We start from the raw sequence: 23,179 nt of genomic DNA on the forward strand, positions 1-23,179 counted from the left end.
AAAATGACATTTAGCATTCTATTACATATCTACAATTTATACAATTGTAGGAAGTAGCTACCATTTGTTTACTTTCCCTTATTACACATTTGAAATGTGCCCATCACCACAGAGTCTAGTTTGACACACATTCTTTTAAAACAAAACCTCAATGGTATTTCATATTTAACAGCTAATCCTACTAGGACACCATTGTTGCTGGTTGCTTTATCATTTGGTTTTCAGTATAGCATTTTAGAGTTTCTCTGATATAATCCAACACACATTTAGCAGTGACTTGAATGACAAGAATTCCTTTTTCCAGTTCTCAGATTCACGTGGCTTCTCTTTATAAAAAGGAATTTGATCAACTGCCTCATTCATCTCCTGATTGCTCCTCCTCCATTCACTCCTGCCTATCTGATTATCTCCTGAGTGCACTACTAACTCAAACTGAACATGGCAAAAGCCAAACACTTCTTCCCTCCTGCAAGCCCTCCGCACCATCATCCTTGCTCATGGTCATTTTAGTGTTTTATTATTGTAATTTTTCTCTGCACTGATTTCCATGCCATATTTTGCGGAGGTTTCATCCATCCTTTCACAAGGTTCGCAAGCTGACGTGATGGGATCAGCTCACATATCACTGTCAGTGGACAAGAGCTGGAGACAGTGAAACAGTTCAAGTATTTGGGGCAATCATCACTGATGAGGGATCCAGGGCAGAAATTTGGGCAAGAACTGCACAAACAGCAGCAGCAGTGGCAAAGCTAAAGCCAATTTGGAGGAATAAGAACATCTCCCTGGAATCCAAACTGAAACTGCTGCATGCATTAGTCATCTCCATTTTTCTGTATGCATGCGAAACATGGACTCTTACGGCAGAACTTGAACGTAAAATACAGGTTGTAAAGATGAGATGCTTCCATAAAATCCTGGGCATCTCCTACTTCGACCACGTCACTAATGAAGAGGTCCGGAACATCATCACCCAATACGCTGGGTCATATGAAGACCTCCTGATGATCGTGAAGAAGTGCAAGCTGAAGTGGTACAGCCATGTAACAAGATCATATGGCCTATCCAAGATCATCCTCCAAGGGACAGTACAGGGGAAGAGAAGAAGGGGTAGACAGAAGAAGAGATGGATTGACAAAATAAAAGAGTGGACAGGAATGGACTTCGCAGAGACTCAAGCACTAACACACAATCGTCAGGCGTGGTGACAATTGGTTGATTGCTCACCAATGGTGGTGCCCCAACCACCAATGCGATTATGGGAGTGATGATGATGATGATTGTAAGTTATTTCAGCACAATTATTTATTGTTTCAATTTGTGTCTGTTCTAGTCAGAATTTTAGATTCATCAGCTTGATGAAAAAGAAAAAAATTGCCAGTATGTAGTACCTTTATCCAGAAGGGCCTCAGTATATGAAGTATACTGAAGCATATCTGGATCTCATACACCACTGGAATGCTGTAAGGATGAAACACTGCAGTTGTTATGCAGCAGTAGCGGCATTTCTTTTTAACTAAAGAAAGAAGTTAAAGCATCTTTTGGTAAAGTTGGAATGTGAATCCAGGTTCAATTATTATCCAGAAGTCCTATAAATTATATACCTAAAAAAACTCCAAAGAAAGCACTTTTTGTAACTTTCTATCACCATATGGGATATTGGTTAAGTACTTGGTGGGAAGAATGTCATCAACAGAATTTTGTACAGAGTCCTTATTTTCCTTGGTGCTATCCAACTATTAACCATACTAAAAAGGATTTATACAATAGAATACTGTGTTCTATTGTCCAGATATTTACTTTTTTCAGATCTGCATTTCTATTATATTTACACACAATTTTGAAAGAGTGAATGTGTTTGTACTTACCAGGTTGATGTATTCAAAAATCATAAAAAATGCATTGACTTAACGTAATGACTTAGTGCAAAGTAGCAAAAGATGCCTGGAAATTAACATGTCACCAGCTTAAAAATCACTCAGTATAACAGAAGATAAGAGCCTTCAAAACACACATAACCACAAAAGTTTTTTTTTTTTTTAATTAAAACAGCAAGTTTAAGAAATTAATGCAGTGTAATGAAACACTTGTAACTAATCATACAAAAATGAACTTAAATTCTAAAACATGAAAAATGTATTCCAATTTCTGGCATGACTTACATAATACAGAAACACAAAAATACTGTACTCAGAATTAATGTCAATCTTAAAGACTGGCATGCTGGGCAAGGAAAGTTCTTATTCTTTGTAGGAGTTCTTTCTTTACACTGTCTGGTACCAAGGCTGAAATACAAATAAAAAAAGCAGGTAAGAAATAGGGAAAAAAGAAAAAGATATATGCAGCGCAGTATATCATAAGTTGCCCCTGCAATTCTGTTGATGCATGATAGACTTTCCTAGAACGCCACCAAGCCAATTCAGCAGTCTCCTGTTGGGGTTGGAGAGCAGAAGAAGGAAGGATTTATATTTGGCAATAGGTGGGATGCAATCAGCAGCAAAGGATCTGACTCACTTTCTACCTCATAAGCTCTGTTCTCAAACTGAAGAGCTAGGGCAGCAGTTCTCAAATTTCATTGCACCCTTCTGACAACGCAACTCCTTTCTGACAACAAAAATTACTACATAACCTCAGGAGGGAGTACCGAAACCTGAGCTTGCCCAAGCAGGCAGGGGTGAGGGGTGAGAAAGGCTGAGCCCCGCTGCCCCAGGCTGGCAAGCTGGCCAAAGCTGAAGCCCAAGGGCTTCCCTGGGCAGGGGGCCTGTAACCTGAGCCCAGCCGCCCAGGACTGAAGACCTTGGGCTTCAGCCCTAGGGCTGTGGGGCTCGGGCTTCGGCCTCTGGCCCCAGCAAGTCTAATGCCAGCCCTGGTAATCACATTAAAATGGGGTCCCAACCCACTTTGGGGTCCCGACCCACAGTTTGAGAACTGCTGAGCTAGGGGAATTCTATCATGGTGAATAGCCAGGGGACGAAAACAGGAATTCAGAGGTTTCATTTCTGAGCATATTAAATAGGCATTTTTTTGTTAGTTTGTTTATTAGCAGCTTTATCTTCTTTAACACTAGAGGTTTCCTAGATGGCCTGACTGGCTGTGGGGTAACTGAATGGACTGCAAAAAGGAGACTATAACACAAAGCACTTTTCTTCATGAGATGCAAATTGTCTCTCTTGCTGCTGCTCTTGTTATCTCCCCCCGATATTCCACTGACCTGTTAACCCAGCCTCACAGAGGTCTCCAGCCAAAACAACAGAGATATGAACACATCTCTCCCATACACCACACACACACAATTCTACTACGGTCAACGAGACCACTGGGGCATTTAATTGTTAAGCAGATTTTGCTGTCTTTTTAAAAGAAAGTTACATATAAAAAGATTTATTTTAAATACATGAGTCAGCGCAGAAACGATAAGGCTTTCATGGCAATATGAATTTACACATGTAGCCCATTTGTGATTACTAGTTAGGCTATTATATAGTTTCCTCTATATGCAATGTGTTAAAGTTATTGGTGCTTAGACAAAGTTTCTAGAGTATTTAAATGTGTAAGCTTAGTGTGGCATTAATGGTTATTTTTTGCATTAAATGACATTACTTTTCTTACCTCTACCTTTGGGAGTGATTTCTGCCACCAAGTCATCAACAGTAACATGCTCTAACCCCTTTTCTTTGATTACATCTAGGGAAGACCAAGAAAACCACTTGAATAGTTTAAATCCATTAATTAGAAAAACAGGCCTATTCAAATATTATAATACAAAACCTGCATATGTAGGTTAATCATATATATGTAATCCTATATATCATCATATAATTAATCATATATATGTTATCCTACTGTGGATTTAGTCTAATTCATATTATGGCGTTCAGATTACTATATCAGTGGGCGTGGTATAAGAACCTGAAAAGACAAGCGCACAGATCAATAAGCTCACTTGACCACCATTTAGCAAATCTATCCTGTATATACCAATGACAGGCACTGTCTGGGCATGTAGCAATGCAGCAATTATTTACAAGTCTCTAATTTCAGTTAAATATTATATGTAACATTAACCAGAAGCACGATTGTAAAGATTTGAAGACAATTAAAGAGATAAACACACTAATACTATACTGTCAATTGCTCAGGAATATAACAGCAATTTTGAAAGTACTCCTTTAGAAAGATCAGGTCTATAGCAAACATGTTCACAGTATTCTCCCTGTTCATGTTTTAGTGTGTTCATATACATATTAGGATTATTTTTCAGAAAATCACTTTCCTTAAATATAGTAAATACTTTTGGGAAATGCAGAACCCAATGCTGAAAGGAATTTCAACTTTGATGAGCATAGTTCTGCACTGCTGGAATGTGCTCTGCATTTGTAAATAATGACTGTTGTAACCAATACTGTAAAATGTTTCAGTTGAGAATAGAACTGAATAATCCTAGCACTATAAACTACTGAAAACTGTACTGTGACTGCCATCAAAAATGCCATTTGGGCACAGTAAATCTTATCAGAAGAAACTTTAAAAGTCGATATTCAAAGTTTTCTTTGTTTTGCTTTTAACAGGAAAACAATCATGTGCTGGTTTAGAAAGCTGCTAGCCCTCCATGGAAGCTGACCATTTTGATAATAAGAATTTTATTTAAATTTAATACATTCAGTATTTACCTTTACTATCGACACTTGAAAACAACATTTTGGTAATTAGCAGTTAATCTGATGCTGTTTTCCTTCATCTAAATCGGGGATTTTGTTTTCATGAAAATTTTTCACAAAAAAGAAATAAATGCACAAACACTCCTCCCTCCCATACAAACACATCTGCAGAAAATATCTTAGTTGTCCTGGGAGGCATCAATGGTTTTTAAATAAATTTTATCTAGCACAGACTATTATTTATGGCATACCTCTCTGCTTGCTGCTTTTATCCTCTTGTGACATGAAAATGACTTGTCAAAATGAAAAACTGTATCAGAATCAGTTCTTTAGACGTTAGCAATCAAGCAGTCACACATTTTAGAAGCTTAAATACAACAGACCTTGGCAACTACAATGAAGTCCAAATCAGAGGAAATTTCAAAAAGTCAGCATCAGCCAAAGATGTGAAAATGCATTTTGGGCTACCCAGGTTGCCTGAGAATTGGTGAACAGAGATACATCCAAGATGATTCCAAAACTACAAATCACCAATGTGAGTACAGTTGTAGTGAGAAAGTATCCCATAAGAAAGCATTCATACCCTGCCTCCAACTTTTGTCTGAGATGCTCTCTTGCCCAATAGCATCATCTCTATCTTATTCACACTGACCTTCAGGTATTCAAGCTTTCATCTGGAACTCTTATTTGGCTAGAAGTGATGTACCTATTCTCTTACCTTAGGCAATAACTAAGGGTGTTGAATGTAGTTAACCTTAATTACCTTTACAGTGTGCCTTCAACTGATCCTTCCAGCCACATTCAATTAATTTGGCTCTCAGCAGCTCTTTAAGGCTGTAAAGATGACAAAGTAAACTTACTAGAAGAAAAAGTGTTTTTAACTGCAAAGAAAGAATATTTCACTTCAAAGCAGGTTATAAAAAATACATCACTGTAAGCCTTTGTAGGCACAGCTGCACACTAATTCATGCTGGGAAATAAAATAAGCTACTGTATTCAAAGGGATCCAAGATGGCCAGGAGTAAGTGTAAGTGACTTTCAGTGTAAGTGACATGATTTCAAAGAAACACTTGTAACTCTGAATTTGACGTATCCAAACTATGTTTTCATTGGAGATTTAAACTGGGCACTGAATATCCTATGATATTTTTATCATCAGAGAAGTCTGGGAAAGGGGGAGCAAGCCTGGTATATAACCTCCTCTCAGCACAATCAACAAGTGCAGAACAAAACTGAAAAGGATTCAAGACAGTTTCACTCTATTTTGTTCCTTCAGCTATTGGTGAAGAAGCACAGGAGCAACCCTCCTTTACTGCCAGGGGGTACGCTGGATATGGGAAAGCAGCAGACTAATACGTAAAGAGGTGAAGGAGAAACAAATTAAAATAAGATGTGGTAAACTAGCATAGTGGCTTAGTAGCAGAAATTTCGGTCCTTTACTACATGGGCTGGGAGCGCACTTAGCCTTCGACCATCCTGCTTTGCTCAAGCCATCCCCCATTTTTGACTGAAGGAGTTGGCCCAGCAGTCTGAAGTGTGAAGTCTAGTCCTCTTTGACCAGTAAGATGTTAAGAGGTAAAATGTTTGGATGAGGAAGGACAAGGTAGGGGATTCTGGAAGACCAAATTAAAACCAATTGTGGTTGCTTTGCTGTTTTGGATAATTTGAATTCAAGAAAAAATTCTACTGCTCCACCACTGTATGTAACAGAACACAATCCTGATACTGTGCTTAGATTTTATTTGTGCAATAATATTTTAGGGAAACAATTTCTCTCCACTCCTCCTGCCAAAAAAGTTGATAAAAACTTATTTTACTCTGATTTAAGAGTAAACAATGCCTCATTATCCTTTTAAGCATCCTAGTAGCAAGTGTGCATTTTTTCAAAGCACTATTCCAAAATACATCATCACAACTAGGAGGGGAACAAGCGAAAAGTAACATGGCAGTGATTCACAAAACATGATAATGGGAAGGAAAATGTCCATGAGAGAGGACCTCTCTCTTTCAAGGGTCTCAGAAAATGAAGGAGTTGGAGATCCACTGATGCAAGGGATTTTAAACTTAGAACATTCTGACAAAGAGGGAGAAACAGTGCATATAGTATGAAGGGTGAAAGAGAGGGAGGAGGAAGAAGAGAGTTGAGAAAGCAAAGAAAATAAGTTATAGCTTAGAAATTCTATTATCCAGTCTCTTCTGGCTACCAATTCACTGTTAACTAGATAGCTGAAAGTCTAAATGAGAGATATTCATATTCTTCTCTCATACAGAAGCATGAGGGAAGAAATTCGAACACAGAAAAAGGAAAGTGCACCTCTCCCTCTTGGCCCAAAAAAAGAATAAATTGCAACCTCGTTGTTTAATCGTGTAATTTTAGATCCAATAAAGATGTTTTCTCCATTAACAACAACCCTGGTGTTCACTTGGGATTTATAAGCCAACTTTCCCACCTCTTATTATTTTACCAGCTTTTTTGTTTTAGTTAAAAACTGGCCGAGAGGGTTTATTTTTCCTTATTTTTGAATATTTTAATTAAGTCTTCTTTACTGGTATAATACACAAGATTTTCCCTACTGTTTTGCAGCATTTACAATTATAGAAGGGATTTCGCCTTTTTTACTTTTTAGGACATCCTTCATGCTATATCATTTTATGACATTTAATGAGCATAAAAACCATATAAGAAAAAAAAAATCTACTTACCGTTCTCGCTCTCCTGTTTCTATTAGTTTTTGGTTAATAGTTGCTCTCATCTGTGCATCTTTATTCATTTTGAAAACCTAGATTTCCACAGCAAATCTATAAAATTATATAAAAAAAATTTTTTAATAGCATTGCTTACTAGTCATTTGCAACATAAGAAAACATGTATGTAATTAAACAATTAAGTTTCCCTTACGCTCTCTACAGTCTGTTAGGCCTGGTCTACAGTAGAAAATTAGTTCGGCTTAACTACGTCAGTCAGAGGTGTGGAAAATCCTCTCCCCTGAGTAGCATTGTTAAGCCAACCTAGGTCCCCATGTATACAGTGCTAGATTGACCGAAGAATTCTTTCGGCAATCTGGCAACCATCTCAAAAAGGTGGATTACCAATAGGAGAACCCCTCCTGTCAGCATAGGCAGCACCTACACTGAAGCACTACAGCGGCGCAGCTGCAGCATTTTGAGTGTAACCCCTCAGTTTTTGGCATTTGTTTAATTTACACAATTAGACAAGAGAAAGATGTTAACTAAACTTACTGAAGACAGTCACAATAAGTCATCAGTCACACATTGTTTATATCAGAAATACTGATTAACAGAACTCAGCAAGGTGATCACATATGAATGAACCTTACTGTCCTCACATACATTCAGAAACTACTGTTCACTGCTGATGACCCAGTCAAACGGTATACAATAATCTTTGCTTCCTGATTAACTAGTGTTTTCTGCACAGTCACCTCCACTTTAGAATTCTGGTAAAAAGAGAAAAAATTGTCACAGTTCTTAAAGTTGTGTGCAGTGGTGCTGTAGCAATGTTGGTCCCAGGATATTTGAGTCACAAGGTGGGTGAGGTAATGTCTTTTGTTGGATCAACTTCTGTTGGTAAGAAAAGTACTGAACTCAGACAGAGCTCTTCTTCAGACCGGAAGAGCTCCATGTAAGCTCAAAAGCTTGTCTCCATCACCAACAGAAATTGGTCCAATACAGTAGAATCTCAGAGTTCTGAACACCTCAGGAATGGAGATTGTTCATAACTCTGAACAAAACGTTATGGTTGTTCTTTCAAACGTTTACAACTGAACATTGACTTAATACAGCTTTGAAACTTTAGTATTCAGAAGAAAAATGCTGCTTTTATCCATCTTAATTTAAATAAAACAGGGGTTCTCAAACTGGGGGTCGGGACCCCTCAGGGGGTCACGAGGTCATTACATGGGGGGTCGCGAGCTGTCAACCTCCACCCCAAACCCAGCTTGCCTCCAGCATTTATAATGGTGTTAAATATATTTAAAAGGGTGTTTAATGTATTGGGGAGGGGGGTCACACCCAAAGGCTTGCGATATGAATGCGGTCACCAGTAAAAAAGTTTGAGACCCACTGAAATAAAACAAGCATAGAAACAGTTTCCTTACCTTGTCAAATGTTTTTTTTTTTTTAAACTTTCCCTTTTTCTTTTTTAGTAGTTTACATTTAATACAGTACTATACTGTATTTGCATTTTTTTTTTTTTTTGGTCTCTGCTGCTGCCTGATTGCATACTTGCAGTTCCAAATGAGTAACTCCAGTGTTTGTAACTCTGAGGTTCTATTGTAAAAGATATTACCTCATCCACCTTGTCTCGCTAGTCATTAAATTCATGGCTCTAATAAGAGATTGCCAGATATTTTGATGAAGGTATGTAGAAAACTTTTGCTCCTAAATACCAGAGCTGCCTGTGATAATATGTACACATGATAATTTCTCCACCACTAAAGGAAAGGGAGGACAGATAAACAAATATAGTTTAATTTTCATGAAAGGACTAACAGAACTCACTTGAGCCACTTCATACCCACAACTTTATCACCTTACCTCGAGATCTGGTATTTCAGCCCTGATTTGAGGAAAGGCTGCTATCTGCCCTGAACTATGGAGTGGTTCTATGACATGGTCAAATAAGAAACTGGAGACCATCAAATTCAGCTGTGCTTGTGTCAGTCCTACTGAGCTGATTGCTCTCACCTCCCTGTGTAATGATGCAACAGCCAGCACCAGGACGGCAGCACAGATTTAGCAAAGTGGGGGTGAGGTACTATAAAGTTAGAAGAGCTGAGTTTCAGATAACCTTCAACCAGAGGGCCTTTGTACCCCACACCCCCGAGCCTCCACAGGGTAGAGACTCCATAGCACATCTGATGGAGAGGGAAAACCAGCACCACTCCCCAATAACCTGCCGTCTCCCTACCCCCAGCCAGTGACCAGACCCCCTCCCTCCCGGCTAGTTACCTGTCTTCTCCCTCCCAACTTCCACCATCAGCCAGTGACCAGACCCCTTACTCCCCCACTTCCCCGCCCAGTGACCTATCTTCTCCCCACCCCCCACCCAGTGATCATCCCCCCCGGGCAATGACCAGACCCCCACTTCTCTCCAGCCAGTGACCTACCTTCTCCCCATCCCCCCTGCCAGCGAGTGACCCGCCCCTCCCGACCTTCCCCCAGGCCCTGTGGGTCGGGGCTAGGGTGACAAGACAGCAACTGTGAAAAAACGGGACAGGGAGCCGGGGGGGTAATATGCGCCTATATAAGAAAAAGTTCCCCAAAACAGGACTCTAGGACTCTCTGTCCCTTTAAAACCAGGACATCTGGTAACCGTAGTCGGGGCTGAGCTACGCCTACTGCGGGGGAGGGGTAGCCACAGCGCCGCCGCCCGGCCCGGGGAGCACGGCGCCAAGCCAAGGCTCGCAGGAGCCCCAAAGCCAGGCCAGTCACTATGGCAGCCCTTTGCGCCTCGCGGCGTGGGGAAGCGCGGGCCTGGCCCCAGAGCCGGGAACCCAGCCGCGCGGCGGGGGTGGGGGCGGGGACTTCAAGCCGAGTCCCGCGGCTCCCTGCCCACTCTGAGCGCGCCCCCGGCCCCTCCTGCGGAGAGTCGAACCCCGCGACCGGTTCGCTCAGGACCCCGGGACTCACCCCCGCGGCGGCGCGCCCAGCTCTGTGGGAGGAGAAGGCGACGCCGTCTCCCAGGGAGAACCCAGCCCTGCCAAGCTCCTGCCCTTCCCTTCGCGCGGGGGATCTTGGGAAATGGAGTGCGGGACAACGTCGTCCCTTGTTCAGTTTAAAAACTACAACTTCCAGTATGTCCTAAGGTCTGGGCGCTCGGACGTGCCGGTGCCCTAGGAGGCTAGAACTACAACTCCCAGCATGCCCCACCTTCTGGCCACCCCCGTGCGGCATACAACTCCCGACATGCCTGGCGACTGACAGCAGCGATCCCTTGCGGTTAGAGCTCTAAAACTACCATTCCCATGGTGCTCCACGCTCTGCATGCTCCTTACCTGAGCCAGTGAGGCGCCTCGCTTCACGCACACAGTTTCCTTCCAAACTTTCTCCCTCGTCGCAGGCAGTAACTTCGGGCCTGGCCGGGGGGATGGAGGCGGCGGCCAACTGCTCCCTGCGCGTGAAGCGGCTGCTCTTGGACCCCAAGTTCGAGGGCTACAAGCTCTCCCTGGAGCCGCTGGCCTGCTACCAGCTGGGGCTGGACTCGGGTGAGGGGCGCTGGGGAAACGTGGCGGCGGGGGCGCGGCCGCGGCCGCGAAAGGGCAGGGTCGCGGGGGAGGAGGGGTCTTGGGGCTCCTGAGTGGGGAGATGCCGCTGGCAGGGGAACCCCGCCGCGGCAGCGCTGCGGGTGCTACTGGGTCTGGGTCTGGGTCTCTCCTTGCAGGAGCCGGCGTTTGTTTGCCCTGGCTGAAGCCTTCCCGCCGCGGGTTGCTTTGCTCTGCCGCCCGTCCGTGCGGGGTAAAGTCATTCCCGCCCCAGGTGGCTGGCAAGCTGCTATTGTGCTCGCCTGCAGGGCAGGTGTTGGGTAAACGTTCTCCGGGGCCTTGGGACAACCCCTCGCCTCGGAAAGCCCCAGGCCGGCTGGGAAACTTTTAAGGTGTGTGTTCCAGGTTTTGGGGCATTCGCCTCTAGAGCCACGTGTGCAGTACAGGCAGAGATCGCCTGTGTGGTCAGGGTTGTCATCCTCCGCTGATAGAGCTGTTCTGGCAGAAGTCTCTAGTACTCCTGGTGTAGGCCTGCGCTTTCTCTAGAGCCTCTGTCAGTCTGCAAGTAACTTCTGAGTTTTGTTGGCTTTGGGGGTTTTAGCATTTCATCGTTAATATTTCGTTAACACATGGTTGTGGCTGTAATACTCCCCTCTCCCCATACGCCTTCATCAGTAGTATAGTGATGTCCTCTTGTAGTGTGGTCCTTGGAGCCTGCACTGGGCTCCATCTTTTATATCAACCTCTTCCTAATAGGTGTCCTGATGAATTTGAAGCCCTCAGATCTTCTGGTTTCTGGAAGGGAAGGAGGAGCCCATTTTTTACCTTCCCATTCTGAGACTTCTGACAGTCTGTCTCCCAGACTCTTATGGGTTGAAGTTTTTCTGTACTTTTCCCTCAGCCTGTATTTTTTTGGGAGTCCTTGTTCCGGGTGAACAGTGCTAGTGTCTGTCTTTATATCCCGCCTTAAGATATGAACAGTCGCAGGTGAAATTTACATGTTTTTTGTTAGTTTCAAAGCTGCTCACCCAACAGTAGCTCTGAAACTGACCTTGAGGTCTTCTAATTTCACTCTCTCAGCTGCTTGGGAAAATTATGAGCAGTAGCAGAGATACAGACCCTAGTATTGCCAACCTTAAGTGTTTAAAAATCATGAACTGGACCTCAAAATCATAAGATTACCTTAAAAATTCATGTATCAGAGGGGTAGCCGTGTTAGTCTGAATCTGTAAAAAGCAATAGAGGGTCCTGTGGCACCTTTAAGACTAACAGAAGTATTGGGAGCATAAGCTTTCGTGGGTAAGAACCTCACTTCTTCAGATGCAAGACATCTGAAGAAGTGAGGTTCTTACCCATGAAAGCTTATGCTCCCAATACTTCTGTTAGTCTTAAAGGTGCCACAGGACCCTCTGTTGCTTTAAAAATTCATGAGATTTTTAAAAACAATTTTTTTTTTTTTTAAATTTTCCTTTTGGTTTTTGAGCCTGTGTGGTTCATGCATCTGAAGAAGTGGGTTTTTTTACCCCTGAGAGCTTATGCCCAAATCTGTTAGTCTTTAAGGTGCCACTGGATTCCTCGTTGTTTGTGTGGTTCACGTTTTCAAGCTTTGTCTCTTCAGTCATAAGTGCTAAAGATGTACTATTTTTTTTTAAATAGAAGCTGAGATTTTTATATAAAATGGCTATAAGATGGAACTTTAAGAAAAACACTAAATGTTATGAGATTTGGGGGAGGGGGAATTAAAATTAGCATCACCAAAACAACGCTGCATTGGTTTATGCTTGGTTAGCATTTGGAAGGTTACCTGCACAATCAACAGTGCTGGGGATATTATTATTATTTTTTTAACTTAAAGCTTGAATTTTACAGAATTTGATGTTTGAGGCTTGGAAAAATTGCCAGTTGTCATTGTAATACAGTTAACAAATAGTGCCTAGAGACCTCAGTTAGGGATCAGAGTACCATTGTGCTAGACGCTGTACAAACGGCAAATAAAAATAGATCCTGCCCCTGAGAGCTTGCAGTCTAGGATTACGATTGGACCCATCAGGTGAAGAAATAGAAGAAATTGAGGCATGGAATGGGAGGACAAGATGAAGGTAAATGACCGTATTTTGCGTATGTCTTTAATTTTTTTACTATAAATGTAGCTGAGTTGCAAAGTTTGTCTGTGGAGGTTTCAGAAGATGGTCTTCAGAAAACCTTTGATTTATTTTATAAATGGTAGGTCAATTACTTTTCCACCCAGGTTACAATTTCTTAGTCCTGTATATAGTAGGGTCTAATTTTTATCACTGAAGCTCTCCATATCTGAGCCCAACATGTGGTCAGAAAGGAAAATGGCTTATTCAACTGATAGAGTTCTATTTATAATTAAAATCAATATGCATAGTTATAATGCACTGTATTGTTTCATGTTTCAGGGCATGTCTTGTAATAAAACATTAATCATGTTGTCATGGGCAAGACATCTTATTGATCAGTTTTGATTTCATACTTTGTAAATCTTTTATAAATAAGATGTTTTAGGACTGTAAAGTGCTTTGACTTTAATGTTCAGCCCATGCAAAGAGCACATTAGACATAGCTGTAGTTTTAGTTGATGGTTTTGGAGTAGCTGAAAGTCCTTGTGTAGTTTATTATTTTATATTATAGTAATGACCAAAATATGCTAGGTGCTGTACAGTAGAAAGACTGAGACCCTGTCCTGAAGAAGTTGTAGTCTGAGGACTTAATCCTGCACTGGGGACCATGAGATTGAATCCTGTGCACATGTGGAGTCCTATTGAAGTCATGAGGTGTAATCATGGAGTTCAATGTGCTGTACTGGAGGAACCTAAGAGTATTGCAATAGTTAAGGCTTCCTGAAGATACATGCAGAGATGTTTGCAGTATTCTATTCTGGCAGCACTTCTTAGATGATGGCAGTAATAAGATCAGTAAAAGAACCTCAAACACTGATGTGTGGAACTTTATTCATGAGAGTACACTAGAACCTGTGTGATGGCCAAAATCAGAGGCAGGAAAGTAGCCTAAATAGACCAGTTGTCTGATCTGGAATTCTTGCTCTTATGTATTATATATGTGTATTTATTTTATGTTTCGGTTTACTCTACAGACTGAACCTTGGGTTAATTTATTTGGTAGAGTCTGTTCCATCGGAGTTTCTTGTCCACTTTTTGTTAGATACTTATAGTGCAGTATCAGTTTACATTGCTATGAAGTTATTGATAAACAGTTATGTTAGTACTGTTTGACTTCATCAGGGCTTTTCTTTTACAATTGAGTTTGATAAGAGAGAGAAATCTATTGTATAAGCACATGAATGCAAGACTTCAGGTGTACCATGAGCACACACAAACTGTTAAGACTATTATTAAGGTTGTAAAACTAAGCACTCAAAGTTAGCAAAAGCCAGAATTAAGGTTGCCAATAATGCAACTTTAATTTGGCCTCCTTTTGTGTATGCATTCTGATGGTCACATACAATTTTTTTCCACAGGACCCCCTAATGTATTAACATTTTTTGTGTATAAATTGAAAGCTAAAATTTAAATAAATTTAAAAAATTAAACTGAAAGGACAAATTTCATCACATTATGTTGACACTCACATGGTTCATCAGCAGGGTTGGAACCTTCAGATCCACTGCATAGACCTCTGCTATTTGAGCTAATGGAGTAACTAATAGCATTAGTAGGTTGTCATTCTCTGTGTGGACCAGCACTAGAGGTGGGATGGGACACTTAGCCAGTTAGTTTCACAGATATTTTCTGTCAGCAGAGGAATGGTGAGACTCAAATCTTGGATTCCATTCCAGGCTCTGGAAGGAAGTATATTCTAGTCGGCACAGATTGTTCTGTCCTAGGCCTTGGCTACACTGGCGCTGTACAGCGCTGCAACTTGCTGCGCTCAGGGGTGTGAAAACGCCCCCCCCCCCGAGCGCAGTGAGTACAGCGCTGTAAAGCACCAGTGTAATCAGCACCTGCAGTGCTGCACGCTCGCTCGCAGCGCTGCAAGCTATTCCCCTCGGAGAGGTGGAGTACTTACAGCGCTGCGAGAGAGCTCTCGCAGCGCTGGCGGCGCGACTACACTCGCAGCGCTGGGAAGTCCTGAGTGTAGCCAAGGCCCTAGTTCTGTGTCTCCCCCACCTCAGGCTTCTCATCTCAGTCCCATTCTCTTCCCCTAGCTAGTCCCAGTCTCCTCCACTCCTTGGGCTTCTCATCCTACTCCCAATCCCTGCCCATGGCTCTTCATCTGATCTCGGTCTTCCCTCCTTCCACTTTACTGGTTCACAGTCTCCCAACTCCTCATTCCCACCCCCAGCTTCCAGTTCCAGTCTCCACACCTGGCTTCATGTCAGTGATCCAGTGCTGGTTTCCTTCTCCCCCTCCCTGCCACACCCCAGTCCTATCCACAACTCAGGTTCCTCCCTTGTTCCCTCTGCATTCCAATCAGGCAGCTCCCTTCTCCACTTTGATTGAGCTCAGCAAGGGGGCATTAAGAATACAGAAGAGACAGGCTCCCTGCTCTACATTCAGGTGCCCAGTCCCAGACTGGAGCATGTTCAGTGTGGATGGGATCTTTAGTGAATTGAATTGCTAAAATATAGGAAATCTTTCCTGAGCATGTGTAAACTGATTTTTACAAAGGCTTTTAACTTAACCAAATATAGGTGGATTTTCACAGGGACTGCAAAAAGTACTTCCATAATGCAAAAATCCCACCCAATGCCAAATTTTAAATCCCTGCTCCAAAGCATGCTTCAAAGCATGGGGGCACTAGACCTGTTCAGAAAAGGTCTCCAGAATGTTTTAATGTGTACAATAATGTATTTTTCCTAGTCTCCCTCTCAGACATGGCTGAATCATTTTGGCTGAAATTTAAAAAAACAAACAAACAAACAAAAAAAGTCAGCCTGAGGCAGACTCTCAGCATGAAAATTTCAGCCTAAACAAAAGTGTCCACAAGCTGACTTAAATATGATGCTCCTGTGTCCAATATGGGTGCAAAAGAAAACCATTTCATTTTGACTGTATAATTTGCACATTAAAAAAATACTCGCTAATCTTTTTTTTAAGTATAAATAAATGGAGGTAAACATAATGAGACACTTTTTTTCCTCCAGAAATGTCTGAACATGGATGAAAGTGTCACCTAATTAAAAACATGCATTTGACATTTTCTTGATGATCAAACTGGTGTCATCTCTGAAAAATTATTCCTGAGGGCATTCTGTTCCAAAACACTAAAAACTGTGCGCACAATATTTTAAAATTTTGCAAATTTTATTTGTCAAATAAATGTGGAGGCTCCAGCGTGGCACTGGGGAGCACAGGCCACTGGCTGCACAGAGGTGGGAGATAACTCTGCAGCTCCCCCCAAGGACACGGACTCAGTGGTGAGGCTGCACCCAACCCTGACATGGCGCAAGGACTGGGCCTGCCCCAGAAATACCCCAGGGCCCTGTCCCTCTGCTAGGTGCACTAGGTGTGGGCAGGCAGGCTCAGCCCGGCAGAATCCAAGTGTGGAGGGGCTTAGTGTGGGGGGGATCCAGGTGTGAGCTGAGAAGGTTCTGTGTGGGGCAATCTGGATGCAGGCAGCTCAGTGGGGGGTACAGGAGGAATCTGGATACACAGGGGCTCGTTGGGGGGGTTCTGGGTGCAATGGTAATGGGACTCTGCAGGGGGGTCCAGGTAAAGGTAATTGGGGCTCAGCAGGGGGTGGGAGGGTCTAGGTGTGGGGGGGATAGAGCTCAGCAGGGGGGTCTGGGTGTGTGGGGGTTTTGTGGGGGCCCCAGATGCTGGGGGAGTGGGGCTCAGTGGGGTGGGGATCTGGGTGCAGGTGGCTTGTCTGGGTGGTCCAGGTGCAGGGGGGTGAGGCTTGGCAGGAGGCTCTGGATGCACGTAGTTAGGTGGATGGGGGAGTAGCTCCCTATACAGCTATCCCACCCCCTGCAGCTGAGGAGCAATGGGCGCAAGAAGCGGGGTGGTGGTGGTGGTGGGGAGTTTGCAGAACTTCCTGCAGCCTGGGGAGAAATCTGGGGGTGGGTCTGACCCGGCCCCGGATGCCACGCAGGAGAAGAGGAAGTCCTGTCCTCTCCAGCCCAGCCGGGACTAGCAGCTGAGCCTGGCACAGGGTAGGAGCAACCAGCCAGGTTTTCCCCAGTTCTGCCCCACAGTGATTTACCTCTCTGTCAGCTGCTCTGGGCACCCAGAACATACTTCTGGGGAGAGTTGCATGACTGCTCTTGTGGCTTCCCTTTGCTTCCCTGTCAGAAAGTCATTTTCCTGCACCGAAGCAAAGAAATCTGCAGGGGACATGAATGCTGTGCATCCGTAGGGGCACAGAATTCCCCCAAGAGTAAAAAATATTTAAGGAAGTTTGTATGTTGGAGAGCCTAAGGTAATGACTGCTCTCAAACATAAAGAAATCTTCCCATCTGCTGTTACAGCCCCAGCCTAGAAAATAAAAGGATGAGACAACTCTTTAAAATAAATCAGTGAAGTTGGGAAATAAATTAACTGGGTTATTAAATAATATGGTTATTAAATGTATGTTTATAACTTTTACAAAAAATTGTCTTTGATTGTGAATGTTTTTATATATTGTAACTATGTATGCACATATTATAAACATTCTTTAGCTTTGGTGAAAAATTAAGTATTTCATTTGTAAAGGATTTAGAAATTAAGTTTTTTCATGACATGTTCTTCTTTACTCTGCAAATTACTCTTTCCTTCATTCTGAATTTCAACTTTAAAAACCTTTTTTTTGAAGATGCATCTGCCGAGTGTCATTGTGTGGTAGGCGACAACAAAACTGCACAATAACACAGTCCAGTTGAATGAAATAGGTGTTCCTGTTACAGGGTTCAGAGGCACTGACCGGTCCCCAGAGAACAAGTAACTCCAGTTCAAGTTCTTTCCCTTTCATTATTGCTCTGAGGAAGAGGTATAAGAGAGAGGCTGATAGGGAAACAGAGAATGAATGTCATTGAATAGGCAGGGCTCTACACCTAGACTCATAGAACTGAATTGAACCTCAGGCAGAGGTGTATTTTTCTGTCTTTGTGTCACTTAATTTCTTGTCACAAAAAATATTCCAGAAGAAAATACTGACAAGTTTTTTTTTCTACTTCATAATTCCATTGGTTTACATATATTTAATGTAAATTGTTCTTGCAATAGACATAAATCATTTGTGAATGAACCCTTAACATATTTTCTCTCTTGTAAATTAATATCTGCTGTATTTTGTCTTGCTTAGTCTGTTTTGTGATTGCAGTGCACAATAGATCTCATTTGTTTAATATCTTTTTTAGTAACTGAATCCAGTAAAAATACTTCACCAATCATTATGTATTTTTCAGATGAAAAATTTTTTTTTTCAGCTAACTGTTTTATATGTCATGTATGAATAAAGGAATACAGAAGCCTGCTTTCCTTAATGGCATGTTTTTAAGTGATTTAATCCTTACATTCTTTCCATCCTGCCACAATCCGGTGGTACAGTTATTAATTTAACATTTGTGCTTAATTTCTTCAAGCAGGTTTTAAAACAAAAATAATTATCTAGGAAAATACCTATGGTCAATAAATAGGAACTTTGTAGCCTACTTGGATCTTGGGAGGGTGGTCCTAGGCCCGCCTGAAACTTTAAGGCCTCAAACTCCCTCAACTGAAGGAGGGGCCACAGAATCAGGACACAACTGCTGTATTCGGACAACAAATGAGAGCTACGCAGATTGACACCTACAGAGAATTAATATGACCTTTTTCCAGTGCAGTATTTTGATAAGTATACATGAAGTACCAGGTTTCATCCACAGGGTGGCATTGCAAAGCAAAGAATGGCAGTATATAGGAGCATAGTAAGCACTTCTTGTCCAAAATGAAGGCAAATTTAATAAACAGTTTTAAAAATGTTTACTAGTAGTTTTCTCAACCTAGAATGTATTGAAGACAAAATCTAGAAAAGCTTGTGAGACAGTTACTTTGCTGCTGCTGGTTCATTGGACGAGGCTTATGATGGCAGACCTTTATCAGCTTTCATTTTTTAAAAATCACTTGTGGGACAATGCCCTATCAATACAGAAAAATAGTTGTATCAATTTAAAAAAACAACAATCCCAAAACAAATACCAAAACTTTCAAAGGTGGGTAAGGAGGCCTGGTTCCTTCTGAAAGTTCTTGACACTCTTCTTAAAAGGCAAACAAAAACACACTACAGTACTTAGTGCTGATGAAGATGCTGGTTTGAGTGTCCTGGAGGAGCGTTCCCACATTTAAGCCCCTTTGCTTTCAGTTTAAACCGATTTTGTTTTACTGAAAAAATCCCAGGTTTTACAAAAAAAATACTCGTTGTTGTTGTTTTTTCTGGCTGGATTTGAACCAGTGTATCAAAGGCTGTGTTTCCTGAAGCATTCCTGTTCTTCAGAATTATTTTTTTGTAGAAACAAGATTTCTTTTCTGACTGATCTGGCTTAAATTCGCAGTCATTTTCTTTTAGCCTAACCTCTGTTCCTGATTTATCTCCTTTAATCTCTTGGCTCTCTTTTTAGTTTTTGCCTTGAGTTCTTTTGCTTTCCTCTTCATCTCTTAGGACTGCCAAGAAAACTTGAGCCTTTAGGACTGTAGAAAGAAAGGGCTAAACTTCCTCTTCGTTTAGGCCTTTCTAACATAAACACTATCTAAGCATTTGGTAAAATGACAGCAGATGGCACTTGTGCACAGGCTTCTTTTCTTTGTAGAACCTGCTTCATTTTATTTACTTAGGGCTGAAGACTTTCTTAAGCAAAACTTTTTGGTATAACCTGAAGGACACTTATTACTACTCCTGGGGGAATTCTGTGCCAAAATTTAAAAATTCTGCAAAATTTTGCATATTTGTCAAAATAACACAATATAATCATGCCAGTTTCAATTATTTTTCATAATTTATTTCAAAATACCTGTCAGCAAGTAGGTCTGTAACAATACAGACAACAAAAATGATACAGCAAAGGTTTTTTGACAAATAGATTCTTTATTAGGCATATTAATACAGAACTATGAGTAATAATTCATTTAAACTACAATACAGAAATGTATTTCCTGAACCCCTCTGAAGCAGTGCAAAGGCTTGGGAGAGTCAGGGTTAATGGAGAAGCTGAGGGAGAGGGAAGTAATTGCTGGGAAGGAGCCTGGGAGTGACTCAGGAGTGTTGCTGGGTGTGGGTGGGGAGAAGTATGGAACAGGGTTTTCTTTTGGGGGTGTGTTGGGGGGAGTTGACCTCCCTGATGCAGACCCTGGCAGGACCCTTAGCCTCTCCCATTCAGTCAGGCACATCTGCCTTGTCCCCATGTGTACCTGCACTCCCATTCAGCCCCTGCCCCAGTCTGTCCCCCCACTAGCCCTTCTGAACCCCTGTCTGTGAGTCCCAGAAGCCTCATGTGCCATGCTCTGTCCATATCCCATGCCTCCTCACCTGGCCCTGCAATCAGGGTGCCGTGAGGAACGCAGACTCTCCTCCTCCCTATCAGCTGCTGGTCAGCAAGCGGGCTGCCCTCAGTTCTGGTGCCACAGCAGCCCCTGGCAGGTGAAAGGCATAACTGCAGTGCCTCTTTGGCAGAATGCATTTTCTATGCAGGAAAAAAAATCTTCAGGGGATGTGAATTCTGCATGTCCGCAGTGGTGCAGTATTCCCCCAGGAGTAGGTTGACATAATCTTATTTCAGTTATTTAATTTAACCATTAATTTGGACATTTAAAAGAAAGTACAACATGAGACCTTAAGTCCACACTTGGGACCTGTTTAATAACATCTCAATTTCATACAATACCTGGATCCCATTAATAGAGGATTTTATATAAAGTAGTTTCAGATGTTCAGTGCTTTCTGAAATTATTTCAGGAGGGAAATAAAACAAATTAGTCCATTCACTGAAGCACATATCCAAACCATCCAGTATCTTGAGTAATTGGTCATTCCAGATCAATATATTATCTTTTTGTATGCTCTAAGAGCTCTGTCCCCCATTCTCATGAGGCTCACCCTTGTTGATATAGCATAGCTTCATAGAAGTTGTAGTTGCATAAAGGGAGAATGGGGGAGAGGGAGGGAGAAGAGGTAGTTCCATGGAATGCTTTGAATGTTGAGATTAAAATCTTGAATTTAATGATGTTCTTGAGGGAACCAGTGCAGAGAGCAGGATGTTCATAGCGCACACTGTTGATGAACAGGTAGATTGCTGAATTTAGAGCCAAGTGGACCTTTATCAGAATTGGTGGCTTCATTCCTAGGCATGATGCATTGCAGTAATCAAATTGTGAATGTGTGAACTGCTGTGGCCAAATCAAAATCTTGTAGTATGAAGCACAGACTTCTGGCCAGTTGTGTCTTAGAGTTTTTAGCAGCTGTGACTATTTGTCTAATTTGACTATTAGTATGTAAAAGTAGCAAGGAGTCCAAAAAGACCCATGATGACTGAATGGCAAATTACTATGATGATGGAGGGTAATATAGATATGGGGAATTCTTTGCAATTCTTCTTTTTCCTCCATCATGCAACCTCCATCTTACAGCAGTTTAGTTTTAGTCAACTATTGATAGGATTGGCAGAATTAATTTTTTCGTATAGTTTTGGTGGATATCTGTTTAAGCATTTTTCTATTTTTATTTTAATTTTTCAGTTGTGCAATATTATGGGTTTTAAGCATTTGTTTCAATTTTTCTGTTTAAATTTTCACAGATGTGGGATGTTGTGGGGGAGGTCAGACAATTTACTGACAGTAAATGCTGAGTTTCAAAAAGTTAAAGCACAAATTGTCAACATCATGTGAAAATATACAAAGTAAATATCCTTCAGTCTGTTGTCAAGAATCATTTTTCTTCCATTTGCATAGCTCTAAATTTTAATTATCAATGGAAATATTTTTTTTGTTGGTTTGTGTGTGGTAAACTTGATATTTACAGATAAAAATCTAATCCTTCTAAGCCTCATCTGAGTGCTGATGGCTCTTTAGAATCAAGATAGTAGGAATTAATGCTGTTAGCATTTGATGCTTGCAAAATGTAGAGCTGGGTGTTGTCTATGTACTGCTGGCATTTCTGCTTATGCTCTTTCAAAATCTTCCCCTTCAGCTTCATGTAGGTGTTGAATAGAGTAGAAGGAGAGGATTGAGCCTTGTAGGACTCCACAAGTGAAGGTTCTAGATGTGGAAGAATAGCAGTCCTCAACCCTGTGGATTCAGTCTGAAAGGAAGGAATGGAGCCATCTGACTGTTCTGTTCATCCCTGCTTTGTCTCTGAGACACAACAGGAGTATTGATGGCCAACATGATCAAATGCCATAGAGAGATCCAGCTGTATAAGTAGTAGCTTGATATTTGTATCTCAGTAGTGCCCAAAGGGTCCAATAAGGATCAGGCCCTCACTGTGTTTAAAAAATGTGGTCCTGCTCCCCCAAGGAGCAGTCCTACGCAGAGACTCCCTTTTCAAGATAGACTAACAGAAGCAAAATGTGAATGGTATTTATCTTGTTATTCATATTCATATTCCCCTATCTGGGTGCTAACATGTTGCATGATTGCTAATCCAATGTGCCTTTCTTCCATCCTGCCCATCCCACAGAAATAAAATTGGGGCTCTGTGTATGAGTGAAGCAGCCAACCACATGATGCTTGTAGGGTTACCTAGGGATGTGGTGGAATATCCTTCCTTAGAGGTTTTTAAGGTCAGGCTTGACAAAGCCCTGGCTGGGATGAATTAGTTGGGGATTGGTCCTGCTTTGAGAAGGAGTTGGACTAGATGACCTCCTGAGGTCCCTTCCAACTCTGATATTCTATGATTCTATTACAAAGGATGGTCTTTTCCTCATATTTAATATGAAACTTCATACTTGCAATGGGTCCTCAGCAGGATAAGTGCATTTGATAAGTTTGATTAAACTTGATTTAGAATAAGTTTTAAGTGCTGAGAAACTGTGCACAAGCAGCACGTGAATTACCACACTTTTTAAGCAATGCACTGAAGTGAATTAATAATTACGTCTCTATGGGTTACTGCAGCTTTCCTAGTAGTCCTTTGTGTTCTGGCAGTAAGTCTGAAGAGAAAAGCTTTACGTTCTATCTTGCTTTATTGTTCAATTATACTTACAAAAATGGTATTGGTATTTACTCTATGGAAAATAAATGTAATTTGTGGGGGAGAAAGCTTGTTTATGCTAATTTGATAGGCTGCTATGTTATATAAGTTGATTAGGACACTTTTATTGTAAATTGTGATTTATAATCCATTCCCCGGTAAACTTACACAATA

The 23,179-nt window shown here is 41.7% G+C and overlaps 2 protein-coding genes across 4 annotated transcripts in view; one reads left to right on the forward strand and one right to left on the reverse strand.

The window, feature by feature from the left end:
* Positions 1-2,030: 2,030 nt before the first annotated feature.
* Positions 2,031-10,413, reverse strand: ENY2 (ENY2 transcription and export complex 2 subunit). 3 transcript variants are annotated; one of them, XM_065399247.1, is made up of 6 exons: positions 10,308-10,413; positions 7,359-7,454; positions 5,419-5,489; positions 4,907-4,948; positions 3,607-3,681; positions 2,031-2,282 (listed from the first exon to the last, which is right to left on the reverse strand). In XM_065399247.1, the coding sequence occupies exons 2-6, from the start codon at positions 7,424-7,426 to the stop codon at positions 2,206-2,208; spliced, it is 333 nt and encodes a 110-aa protein (XP_065255319.1). In that variant the 5' UTR covers positions 7,427-7,454; positions 10,308-10,413; the 3' UTR covers positions 2,031-2,205. The 3 variants fall into 3 exon arrangements, with proteins under 3 accessions (XP_065255319.1, XP_065255320.1, XP_065255321.1); XM_065399248.1 differs by lacking the exon at positions 10,308-10,413 and adding an exon at positions 8,007-8,093; XM_065399249.1 differs by lacking the exon at positions 4,907-4,948.
* Positions 10,414-10,720: 307 nt separating this feature from the next.
* The window catches only part of NUDCD1 (NudC domain containing 1), a 119,191-nt gene continuing 106,732 nt past the window's right edge, over positions 10,721-23,179 (forward strand). The window contains exon 1 of the mRNA XM_065398764.1: positions 10,721-10,882. Within this exon, the coding sequence (XP_065254836.1) occupies positions 10,765-10,882 (118 nt within the window). The 5' untranslated portion in view covers positions 10,721-10,764. The remainder of the gene's footprint in view (positions 10,883-23,179) is intronic.

Source organism: Emys orbicularis, chromosome 2, assembly GCF_028017835.1.
Source record: "Emys orbicularis isolate rEmyOrb1 chromosome 2, rEmyOrb1.hap1, whole genome shotgun sequence".
In the NCBI taxonomy this organism is placed as follows: Eukaryota; Metazoa; Chordata; order Testudines; family Emydidae; genus Emys; species Emys orbicularis.